Below are 12,045 nucleotides of genomic sequence, written 5' to 3'. Positions count from 1 at the left end.
AGCACACTACCAGCACAAGGATATAGGTGAAACATGAAAATGCAGTTAAAACATGGAGAGCTATACAGCTATGGTGTAATAGATGCAAATGTGAAACTATGAAATAGTGAGGCACTTAGCTCGCAAATTTGTCTCCGCCGGCGGTCAAATAGCTTGGACCGTCCCACCACGATAAGGTGGCCTCCTTGGGACGGACCCTACACTGTGTATATGCCTCTGTGTGAACAGTTCAGTAAGCATGGCAGGATCTGGAACATCCAAGACACCTTATATACACACCTGATAGAGGTGGGTGGGGTGCAAGGCCAACATGGAGGTAGCCACTCCCCCGTATGTGCAATACAGACAAAGAATAAGTGCGCCAGCACTTTAGTTGATACCAAACTATTATATGGACCTGGCCTACAGGTGCACGCTACTAGGCTAGATATACAAGACTTATTCTTTGTCTGTATTGCACATACGGGGGAGTGGCTACCTCCATGTTGGCCTTGCACCCCACCCACCTCTATCAGGTGTGTATATAAGGTGTCTTGGATGTTCCAGATCCTGCCATGCTTACTGAACTGTTCACACAGAGGCATATTCACAGTGTAGGGTCCGTCCCAATGAGGCCACCTTATCGTGGTGGGACGGTCCAAGCTATTTGACCGCCGGCGGAGACAAATTTGTGAGCTAAGTGCCTCACTATTTCATAGTTTCACATTTGCATCTATTACACCATAGCTGTATAGCTCTCCATGTTTTAACTACATATTCATGTTGCACCTATATCTTTGTGCTGGCAGTGTGCTGCTGCATTCTTCTGTTGCTGTATATCTAGCCTAGTAGCGTGCACCTGTAGGCCAGGTCCATATAATAGTTTGGTATCAACTAAAGTGCTGGCTGACTTATTCTTTGTCTAGATAGAGATATAGATAGAGATAGAGATAGATAGATATATAATAAAGGTTTTGCCTGGAATACCCCTTTAATCTACACACTGAACACATTTATGCGACTCCTGAACATAAAAATACTGAATACATCCTAGAGTTCAGGGTCTCCTATATAGATCTTAGATAGACATTAAATGGGCACTGTCATTAAAACTCATTTTTGCTATTGCACTCCTCATGGTAAATAAAACATCTTTCAAATGCACTTTGTTTATAAAAAAAAAAAAAAAAAAAAAAAAAAGCTGCCACTATGTGTCTCCCCGTTTGTCCAGAGCACCCCCCCCCCCCCCATCTCTTGTACAGACTTTGGACTCCTGCTGGCCTGGCATGAGTCCAAAATCAGCTAATGCAGTGTGGAGTGCTGAGGGGGGGGGGGGGGGGGCAGCCTGAACTGCTCTGGGAGTAAGGGAGGAAGTTCTCCCCTGTATGGCTTCAGATGATGTCACGCCTGCTGGGGAACGCCCCTTTCCAGTCTGTGAATCTGACTGAGCAGAAAACAGATTAATATCAAGGTAGAAAACTAAAAAAAAATTATAATAGAAATAAATAAATAAAGGCAGGGGGTGGTTTATCATGATGGGGGCAGTGAACTGAGGGGTATTATTAAATGTAAGATCATGACAGGTACTCTTTAGGGGCCTATTAACACTATGGAATCCATAGGCACTAGAACTTTGTGGACATGCGCTGCCACCGCTGCAATGCAGTCCAGGCAGAATTCAGCCAAAAGAATTGATATGCAAGTTCAGTATTTCCCACAGCAGACATTTTGCAGCGCGCACGATGCAGCAGGATCCTACTAAAGACTAGGAGGCTGCTGCAATGGAGTTTCTAAGCAGGATTTGATAACTTGGAAATTCTGTGGTGTGAATGGGCCCTGAGGGTACATTCAGGTGCATATGTTTTTTGCTGCAGAAAATGTTTAGTAAATCATAAAATCTACAGCAAAATCTGCTGTTTATTTTAACCCAAAATAAATGAAAGCCATAAACTAGTGTGTAAATTTACAAAAAATCATAAAAAGAAGACAATCAATTTTTGGCATTCACCTACCAAAAACACCGGAAGCTGGAATTTGTCATTCAGCACCACAGCCTGGACACTACATGGCCCACAGAGCCGAACCACCATTTCCTTACCAAAGACGTTCGCATGAAAAACAAACAAAAGAATTCCAGATTCTGAAAATAAAAAGGCAAAAAAGATAAAGGGAAATGTTTTCTGCGTGACAAAAACACCGAAACAGGTCAATCAGTATCAGCCTGTATCACAAACATTATTAGGTAACTTCTACTAAAGCTAGAGCGTAGTGGTCTTCAACTTGCGGACCTCCAGATGTTGCAAAACTACAACTCCCAGCATGCCCGGACAGCCATCGGCTGTCCGGGCATGCTGGGAGTTGTAGTTTTGAAACCTCTGGAGGTCCGCAAGTTGAAGACCACTGCTATAGCGGATTACTGTATGTCCACATATGTCAACAGACTCCCCGCAGTCACATTTAGGCGTTTTTAATGTATACTGAAAACTTATTGCGTCCAACAAGACAACTTTATATAACTACCCGCATGGACAGCAGGTTTGATATTTACTTTTATTGACATGAACCTAAATCATGAAAATCTGTGTCACTCAACAATAACACAAGTGCTTGACCAGGTTATGTATGCAATACTAAAGGACAAATAATGTATGTAGTGTCTACAGGTACGTCCATGTGTGATCTCTACAACAAATGTTAGAGGGGCTCTCTGCCCCTAGACATCTTATCCCTTTTCCCCTGGGTACCCCCACAATCTCTTCTGCGGCACCCTTAGAGATCCAGTGCACAGAGCAAACTTCACTCCGTGCCGGATGACTGGCGATGCGGGCGGAGGCTCGTGATGTCACGGCCACACCCCCTCAATGCAAGTCTATGGGAGGGGGCGTGGTGTCAGTCGCACCCCCTCCCATAGACCTGCATTGAGGGGGCGTGATGTCACGAGCAGGGGGTGGCCGCGATGTCACGAGCCTCCAGCGCTCTAAAACTAATGCTGGGTGCAGCAGGGAGATCGCAGGGGGGGGGGGGGGGTGGGCGGGACCAGTGTCAGAAGCCCCGCGATCAGACATCTTATCCCCTATCCTTTGGATAGAGGATAAGATGTCTAGGGGCGGAGTACCCCTTTAACCACCTCCAGACTTTTACCATACATGTACTGCCCTGTTGGTACTTAAAGCAAAACTGTCACCTCCGTACATGGGTGCTTTTAGTCACGTTCGCCGCAGTCTGTAAAGGAAAATTCTTACTTTATTCTGATGCCAGACCACAGTCTGATGGGCCGGCTGACTCCCGCAGTGGCACGCCCCCTCCCCGCACCCATGTAATGGTAACTGCTCCTCCGTACCTGTACAGAGGTGACAGTTGCGCTTTAGAACAGTCTGTTGTACACATACAGCGTGATGTACAGGAGCCGAGTCTGCACCCTCTACAGTGGGTGTCGGCTGCAACAGCTAAGATCGGAGACCCTGAGCGCCAACCCTGCCTGTTTACATTTGGTAGGTAAGTCTCAATTGTACTGACCCTCAGAATAAAAACGTAAACTGCATGATAACGTTATAATAACAAACCACAACAATTAGGAAATAAGGGGATGAAATAACCTACAACAACTTCAGAATTTAGATACAGTCTTAACCGGTTAAGGACAAAGCCTATCTCATGGTTTTTATAATGTAGGTTATTTCATCCCCTTATTTCCTATATCATAAAAACCATGAACAAGGCTTTGTCCATAACAGGTTGAGATTGTATCTAAAGAATAAAATGCAGAAAATTAATTTTTCAGACACTCTGCAATCATAAAAATTGTCAGAAGCCACTATAAATCACTGTTCATTTGTCTAGTGAGACATTAATAAGCCCAATTTTCCGCTCCATTAAATGATTGGAGAACTGATTCACCCAAATTGTTTCTTCAGTCTGAGAAATCATTTGTCTACGTCACCTTATCACAAACTAACACACACTATGGTTTGTGCGATGAACATTAATGCAATGCTAGATCCACTGTTCGGGCCCATCCACACTGATGAATTTCCATCCGGAAAAATGATGAGCAGAATTCCGCTTGCAGCAGAGTCCTATTGTTTTCAATACAATTCTGCTGCACTGTTCACACTGAGGAAAGTCCACAGCATAAAATTTCAGTATGGAAATTCAGGATTCTAGACCCACCAAACATGTTCATTAGAGATGAGCGAACTTACAGTAAATTCGATTCGTCACGAACTTCTCCGCTCGGCAGTTGATGCCTTTTCCTGCGTAAATTAGTTCAGCTTTCCGGTGCTCCGGTGGGCTGGAAAAGGTGGATACGATACAGTCCTAGGAAAGAGTCTCCTAGGACTGTATCCACCTTTTCCAGCCCACCGGAGCACCGGAAAGCTGAACTAATTCATGCAGGAAAAGTCATCAACTGCCGAGCCGAGAAGTTCGTGACGAATCGAATTTACTGTAAGTTCGCTCATCTCTAATGTTCATTCTTTCAATGGAATTCCACACGGACTTCATTGCAGTCAAATGGGACAGTGCATGTCCGCACAGTCCTAGTGCCAATGGTCTTCAGCAACACACGCTACAGACAGACGGAGGGATTAAAACCTGTGCAGAGGTAAAGTTGAGCAGTTTCCCATAGCAACAAATCCGATTTTTTTTTTTTAGGCCTGTGAAAATAAAAGCGCTCTGATTGGTTGCTATGGGTAACTGCACCACTTTTCCTCTGCACAGTTTTTCCATAAGTCTCCCCCAGAGTGGAAATTCAGCAGTGTGAATGGACCCTTACAATCCCGATGACATATGACAAGATCATAAGATAAAAGGTCAAATATACTTCTAAAAAGAGAACTTTACCTTCAGGTATGTTAAACGGGGCTTTGTAATTGAAATCTAAAGAAAAATCTGGTCCCTCACAAAGCCTGTGACAGGCAACTGGGAAAATGGGCTCAAGCACTGAAACACGGGCCTCAAAATAATCCTTTATAGCATCTTCTACCACCCGGGAAAGTCTGAGAAGAGAAGGCGTTCAGATTAGACACAAATGATGAAACAGCAGCCAAAAGACCGCATGACAAAGGGCAGAACTCATCTAAAGGGATTGTACAAGATTAGAATATACATTAACATCTCGATCAAGAAAATATATAGTAGTGGCCTCAGCATATGTGCCAACAGCTTCATTTTAAAAGGGGTTATCCAGAATTAGAAAAATAGAGCTAATTTCTTTTATAAACACCACCACATCTGTCCCTCAGGTTGGGTGAGGTTCTGCAGCTCCGTTCCATTGAAGTGAATGGAGCCAAGTTGCAATACCGCACACAACCTGAGGACAGATGTGGAGCTGTTTTTTTTTGGAGACAAAAGCTGTTTATTTCTGGATAACCCCCTTAAAAGAAGATAATAGATGTTGGGAGTACTTTTAAAGGGGTATTCCGGGCAAAAACATTTTATCCTCTATCCAAAAGGATAGGGGATAAAATGTCTGATCGCGGGGGGCCCGCTGTTGAGACCCCCCGCGATCTCCCTGCAGCACCCGCATTCTATGCAGGTGCTGAATCTCCAGTTTCGGAAACCTCCGGGTTTCCGGAACTGGGGACGTGACGTCACGCAACCCCCCTCCATTCATGTCTATGGGAGGGGGCGTGACGGCAGTCACGCCCCCTCCCATAGACATGAATGGAGGGGGCGTGGCATGAAGTCACATCCCCAGTCCCGGAAACCCGGAGGTTCAGCAACCACATAGAATGCAGGTGCTGCAGGGAGATCGCGGGGGGGTCTCAGCAGCGGGGGCCCCACGAACAGACATCTTATCCCCTGTCCTTTTGATAGGGGATAAAATGTTTTTTTGCCCGGAATACCCCTTTAAGTTAGGCCATAAAAGTGGCTGATCATGGATAACTTCTTGAAACTGACAACCCAAGTCCCTTGGCCAACAGCTAAAGGAAGAATCCACCAGCTATATATAGTTTCAGAACCTAGACTAGGCAGTCGTACAGAAGGATGAGAGTCCAAAAGGTGGATCTCGCTTATAGAATGAGGGCCCAACAAAGCAGCCATGTCCACTATAACATTGAGATGCCCTTTAAAACCGAATCCTGAACCCTCCATGTAACCATGCCAACAACAACATTAATACTTACTTTTGCAAATGGCCATTCAGCAACTCATAGACCGCATTATCACTTTGTTTAGCGAACTGTAAAGCATTGCTCTGGTGCTTTGTTAGTATATTACAGTCTGCACCATGTTCTATCAAGAGCCGCACAGAATCGATATTTCCTTTTTTACAAGCCTAAAAAGACAAGAAGAATTATTTTGATGTATTCAGAAGTAGGACAAATTCTTTATAACAGGCTTGATGCAAGTAGAATTAAAGACAATTGGCTGTTCTGACCTGTAACAATAATCCTGGGGCACCTTCTCTTAAAAGGGGTTGTTCAGGGTCAGAAAAATGCTGAACTACCCCAACGTTACACCTGCAGAAAGGGGAACTGTGTGCTCTGCTGTTGCTACGAAGGTCCATAGAACCAGCAGGAAACACCCACACCCCATCTCTCAATGGTGCAACCCACCAGAACTGTGGTCGCAGACGAAGAGATGAAGGATGCACGCGGAGCAGGAAACACGCAGACAGTGTCTGGATTACAGGTATAAAGGTCCAATGAACCAAAGGCAAATACAATCATGGGGGGCATCAATAGGGGCATAGATGCCCATGACAAGGAAATAATTCTACTGCTGTACAAATCACTAGTCAGACCACACATAGAATACTGTGTACAGTACTGGGCACCAGTGTACAAGAAAGATATAGTGGAGCTGGAGAGGGTTCAAAGACGGGCAACCAGGGTAATACGGGGAATGGGAGGATTACAGTACCCAGAAAGATTATCAGAATTAGGGTTATTTAGTTTAGAAAAAAGAAGGCTTAGGGGGACCTAATAACTATTTATAAATATATCAGGGGACAGTACAGAGATCTCTCCCATGATCTATTTATACCCAGGACTGTATCTATAACAAGGGGGCATCCTCTACGTCTACAGGAAAGAAGGTTTCTACACCAGCACAGACGGGGGTTCTTTACTGTAAGAGCAGTGAGACTGTGGAATTCTCTCCCTGAGGAGGTGGTCATGGTGAACTCTGTAAAAGATCAAAACGGGTCTGGATGCATTCTTGGAGAATAACAACATCGCTGGTTATGTATATTATATTTATAGGGACAGAACGTTGATCCAGGGATTTATTCTGATGCCATATTTGGAGTCGGGAAGGAATTTTTACCTCTTGTATGAGGGTTTTTTGCCTCCTCTGGATCAACTCAGTAGGGACTCATTAGGGTTATAGGTTGAACTTGATGGACTCTGGTCTTTTTTCAACCTAATGAACTATAACTATAGTTACAGAACCTCACATTGAAAAGGAGTCACCGGACTGCTGCCGCAGGAGAGGCAGGAATAGGGAAGGTGACCTGGAGAATTAGAAAACCATGCAGGCACAGTACAGCTAATTGGCATAGGGACTGTGGACACCCCAGATCCCGCACTCAGAACAACACACTGCAAGTGTGTTACCAGCCCTCAGCCATGAGTGCAGCACGCATGTGGGAGGGGCCTGGGAAAATAGGGAACCCTGCGAACCACTACGTGGTGCATTGTATAAGGCCCATGGAGCAACATGGGGTCAAGCACTCGAAACCACAGCATGGCAATTAGGGATCGACTGATATTGATTTTTTAGGGCAGATACCGATAATATGTGAACTTTGAGGCCGATAGCCGATAACGTATACCGATATTCCGGTATAAGTTATCGGCTATGAATGTCTGGCCGACTGGCATCAGTCCAGTGTACCTGCAGGGACCCTCTTCCAGATTTCTCCAACCAGCAGATAGGTACAGGAAACCCCTGCCATACACGCGGGCACCCGGAGGTGGGAGACCAACTGCGACGCAAACCATGCAGACAACAGTCAGGCTTAACGATTACACCTCCAGGTGCTGGCAAAAAGGGGACAACGGCCAGACAGGCAATTAATGTGCCCCTTTGTCACATGGGGGAGGGCGGGGAGACCTAGGAGCCATGGGGTAGAGTGACCGTCACCCTCGGAGATGTGGGGAGGCTGAGAAGCCGTGGATTGTATCCCGTTGCCTCGTATAGGGTCCATAGGACATGCCAGGTCACTTCTTCGGACACCGCACACAACAGTGGCAACCGTAACTTCAGCTGCAGATACATCAGCCAAGTGATAAGTGACAGGCGGCAGAGGAAACCATGCAGACCACTGTCTGGCTTACTGGTATGGGTCCATAGTATACAATGGGTCACCCCCGCACCTCGTACTAGCAGTGGGGTACCAGAAAGACAGCCACGGATGCGGGCGCTACGAGATTGGTGACCTGTGGAGAAGGGAATCATAGTGTATGCACACGACAAGAACTCTTACTGATGGATGACCGGTGGACAAGAAAACTGCTCCGGATGCCCAGTACCCTCCCCGGAATAAAAGCCGCATGGCGAACTCCCTAGGCACAGGAGCGTGGTAACAGGCAGTAGGGGAAAACAGACAAAACGTGAATCCCAGGGGTCTTTCAAAGGAGCAGACATCCCGGGAAATGACCCACCACAGCGGGTCACATAAGTTCTGCCTGTGGACAGGGGCTCGATTACATAAGTAAAAGGGCCGACATGGAGTGACTGCAAGGATGCAGCACACAAAGTTGCCACCAGAGGGAACTCATTTAAGAAGAAAACCAAGAGGTGGAATGCAGTAGAAAACCACAAGGGGGCGTTAGAACACACACACTTTTAATTTTTCTTTTTTTTTTGCTGTCCGCTGGCTTACAAAGCAAGCTGCTGCGGCGAGGGAATTTGAAAGAATGTCTCCGGCTGCAAAAGCAGGGGAGAGTGTGCATCAACCCCCCCTGTACAGAGACAATGGCCGTCGGCTGACAGTGTAAGCTGTGGCAGCAGAACAGTGGGGAGAGGAATGTCCCCGGCTGCCGAAGCGGGGGAAGAGGGGGCGGAGCTAAGCCACGACTCCCACAGCTTCGAGATAATGGCTGCCGGTTTATATTGTAACCTACGGGGTCTAGGGCAGCAGGGAAAGGGAAAGTATCCCCCAGTTGCCAAGCGGGGGAGGAGCGAGGCCCCGGCAGTGGAAAAAGCGGGGAACAAACAAGTGGGGGAGGAAGGCGGAACAAAGCCCAGGTTCCCACTGCTCATAGACAGTGGCAGCCAGAGCTTACAGTGCAAGCCACGGTGGAAAAAGCAGGGGAACAGGAAGGAACGTCCCCGTCTGCCGAAGCGGGGGAGGAGGGCAGAGCTAAGCCCCGACTCCCACTGCTCAAAGACAGCAGCTGGAGGAAAGGAAAAAAATCCTCAGCACTAGTTCCAGGAGAGGGGACTGGGGGCGGAGCCATGATCCGTTTCCCTGCCAGACCACCATAGCCGCTGGCAAAGTGTAAGTGCCGGGCGGTGGAGAGCAGCACAGGGTTAAGTGCAAGACCAGTGGGCGGGCATATCCTGCCAGGGAGGAGCCGTCTTTTGTTTCCTAGTGTCAGCGCCTCCTAGTGGCAAGAGCATATACCAGTCAGTATCTGTGTCCCCCAATGAAGAGTGACCGAGAAATATGGAAATAAACCAGAAAGTCACTACACAAACTGAGCCAACGTGCAGTGTCAGGCCGGAACCCATTCTAATGGAAATGTTTACATCCACTTGTCCATTTAGACAAACATTTGCAGGTATAACAGAGGAACAACATATGACAGAAGTCTAAGAAAAGATGCTCCAGAATTATTGTTTTGTGGCGAATACAAGTTTTTACCAATACTAAGACAGGGAAAGATATCGGAGAGATCGTCTTAGAGGAAGAATTCAACTTATGATAATACAACAGTGATCAAATCTACAGTCTGGGCAGGAAACAATGATAGTAACAAGCGCTAAAATACTTGAAATACCCAAAGCAGTGGCATAAATGTAACATAAAATCAGTATAAAACTGCAAAGGTCACAAGGACCCACAATTTACCTTCATCAGGGCAGTTTCTCCAGTCGTTTGCTGTATATTCACAAAAGCTCCAGCTTCCAATAGGAGAGCCACTGTTGTCAGGTGATTCTAAAAGGGTACAAAACTTTTCTGTAAGTCATAGAATACCTGCATAATGCTTTTTTCAGACACTACAGACCACCAACTCACAGTTAAAGCTGTCAGTGTTTGAAAGCATTTTAAACCCTTAGTCAAAGCTTATTCCTTTTTTATGGCGGTCCATAGGTGGCTTTGGGTTAGTCGCCTGGCACGGCTCCTGACAGTCAGCCTCCAATTCAAATTTGCCAGGACTGTAGAAACCTATGATTCTAGGAGTTTGACTCCTTACATCAGTGTTTCCCAACCAGGGTGCCTCCAGCTGTTGCAAAACTACAACTCCCAGCATGCCCGGACAGCCAACGGCTGTCCGGGCATGCTGGGAGTTGTAGTTTTGCAACAGCTGGGGGCACCCTGGTTGGGAAACACTGCTTTACATGCTGCGGTCAAATCATGACTACAGCGTCTAAGGGCTCAGAGACCCCATCAGCAGCCTGGTCCCTCGATTGCTGGGTGCCAGTTGGTTTACATGGGAGCCTTATGAAGGCCCCCCAGGCCTGCCATGTATGTGTCAGTATACAGCCATAGCCCTAAGCAAAGACAGCATGTGAATGTCCCCTTTTGGGGGCTATTAAAAAAAATAATATTAATCAAAAATTATTATTATTTTTTAAAGTAATATAGTTATGGAATGTGGATACATTTTATTTTATTGTTTCTATTGCGCCAAAACTTCTTAAACTTAAAAATAGTAATAGTACTGACCCAGAGAATAAAATAAAAATGGTATCTTTACTGCACACTGAATGGTGTAAGCCGTCACTGACATAAAACATCAACCACACCTTCTTCATTTTAACTTATTTATTTTTTTTTTTTTATAAACAATAAGTTTTCAAATCAAGTGATAGCAGAGAGCACTGTGGAAGAACTAAACAACTTCCTCTGGAGCAAACAGCAGCTGATAAGTACTGGAAGGATTAAGATTTTCAAATAGAAGTAATTTACAAATCTTTATAAATATTTCTGGCACCACTTGATTTAAAAACATTTTTTCCTCTTGAGTACCCCTTTAAACTGGTATCTTAAATAAAGCCAGACCAACCTTTTCAGTTGCATGAATTAGGGCAGTTGTTCCGTTCCTCTGCCTGGCATTGATTTTTGCTCCCTTCTTTATTAGAAGCCTCAGTATGTCATCCTGCCCTGCAGCCGCAGCCATCATGACTAAAGTCATCCCGCTGGCATCCTAGAGAGGGAAAAGAAAGGTGAAATTAACATTGGGTGTTTTTTTTTTTCCAGACTAAAAAATAAAAATAAATAAGAATGTGGCTTGACCCACTACACATCATGGTGGCAGGCTATTAAAGGGGAACTCTGGTGGACAGTTCTAGACAGTTCCGGACACGGACAGAGGTGTCAGCAGACAGTTCCCGACACGGACAGAGGTGTCAGCAGAGAGCACTGTGGTCAGACTGGAAAGAACTTCACAAATTTCTCTATTTTATATAGCAGCTAATAAGTACTGGAAGGATTAAGATTTTTTTTTAATAGAAGTGATTTACAAAATCTGTTAAACTTTCTTGCACCAGTTCAATTGAAAAAAAATAAAAATAATTCCCACCGGAGTACCCCTTTTAGCCCCTAGAAGAAATGCCGTGGTTACATACAGGGTGACCATATGAGAACACAAGGAGTGAATATGAGCACATTAAAGAGGGGCTCCTTACGCCATCATGCAGGCTCCATGTACACTGCTTAAAAAGGGTTCTCTGTGGAACCACAGGATAGAGAATAAGTTTCTGAATGCAAGGGTCCAACCTTTGGAACCCCTGAGATCTCCTGTATAGAGCCCAGCTACTTACCAGTCATTGAGGAGCTCCTGCCCCCACCTACGGAGACTCACTTGTGTGACAGCCCACTCAGCCAATCACCGGCTTAGACAGGACACCCCCCCCCTTTTTTTTTTTTTTTACTTTTTTTTTTTAACA

General features: G+C 45.6%; 1 protein-coding gene across 1 annotated transcript in view; it reads right to left on the bottom strand.

The window, feature by feature from the left end:
• Nucleotides 1-12,045, bottom strand: part of MPHOSPH8 (M-phase phosphoprotein 8) — a 59,151-nt gene that overhangs the window by 3,024 nt on the left and 44,082 nt on the right. Inside the window, exons 8-12 of the mRNA XM_056561706.1 lie at nt 11,163-11,303; nt 10,004-10,090; nt 6,108-6,259; nt 4,822-4,976; nt 1,992-2,119 (exon numbers count right to left, since the gene is read on the bottom strand). Of these exons, the coding sequence (XP_056417681.1) occupies nt 1,992-2,119; nt 4,822-4,976; nt 6,108-6,259; nt 10,004-10,090; nt 11,163-11,303 (663 nt within the window). The remainder of the gene's footprint in view (nt 1-1,991; nt 2,120-4,821; nt 4,977-6,107; nt 6,260-10,003; nt 10,091-11,162; nt 11,304-12,045) is intronic.

This window comes from Hyla sarda, chromosome 2, assembly GCF_029499605.1.
Source record: "Hyla sarda isolate aHylSar1 chromosome 2, aHylSar1.hap1, whole genome shotgun sequence".
In the NCBI taxonomy this organism is placed as follows: Eukaryota; Metazoa; Chordata; class Amphibia; order Anura; family Hylidae; genus Hyla; species Hyla sarda.
This window is presented reverse-complemented; position numbering and strand designations above follow the sequence as displayed.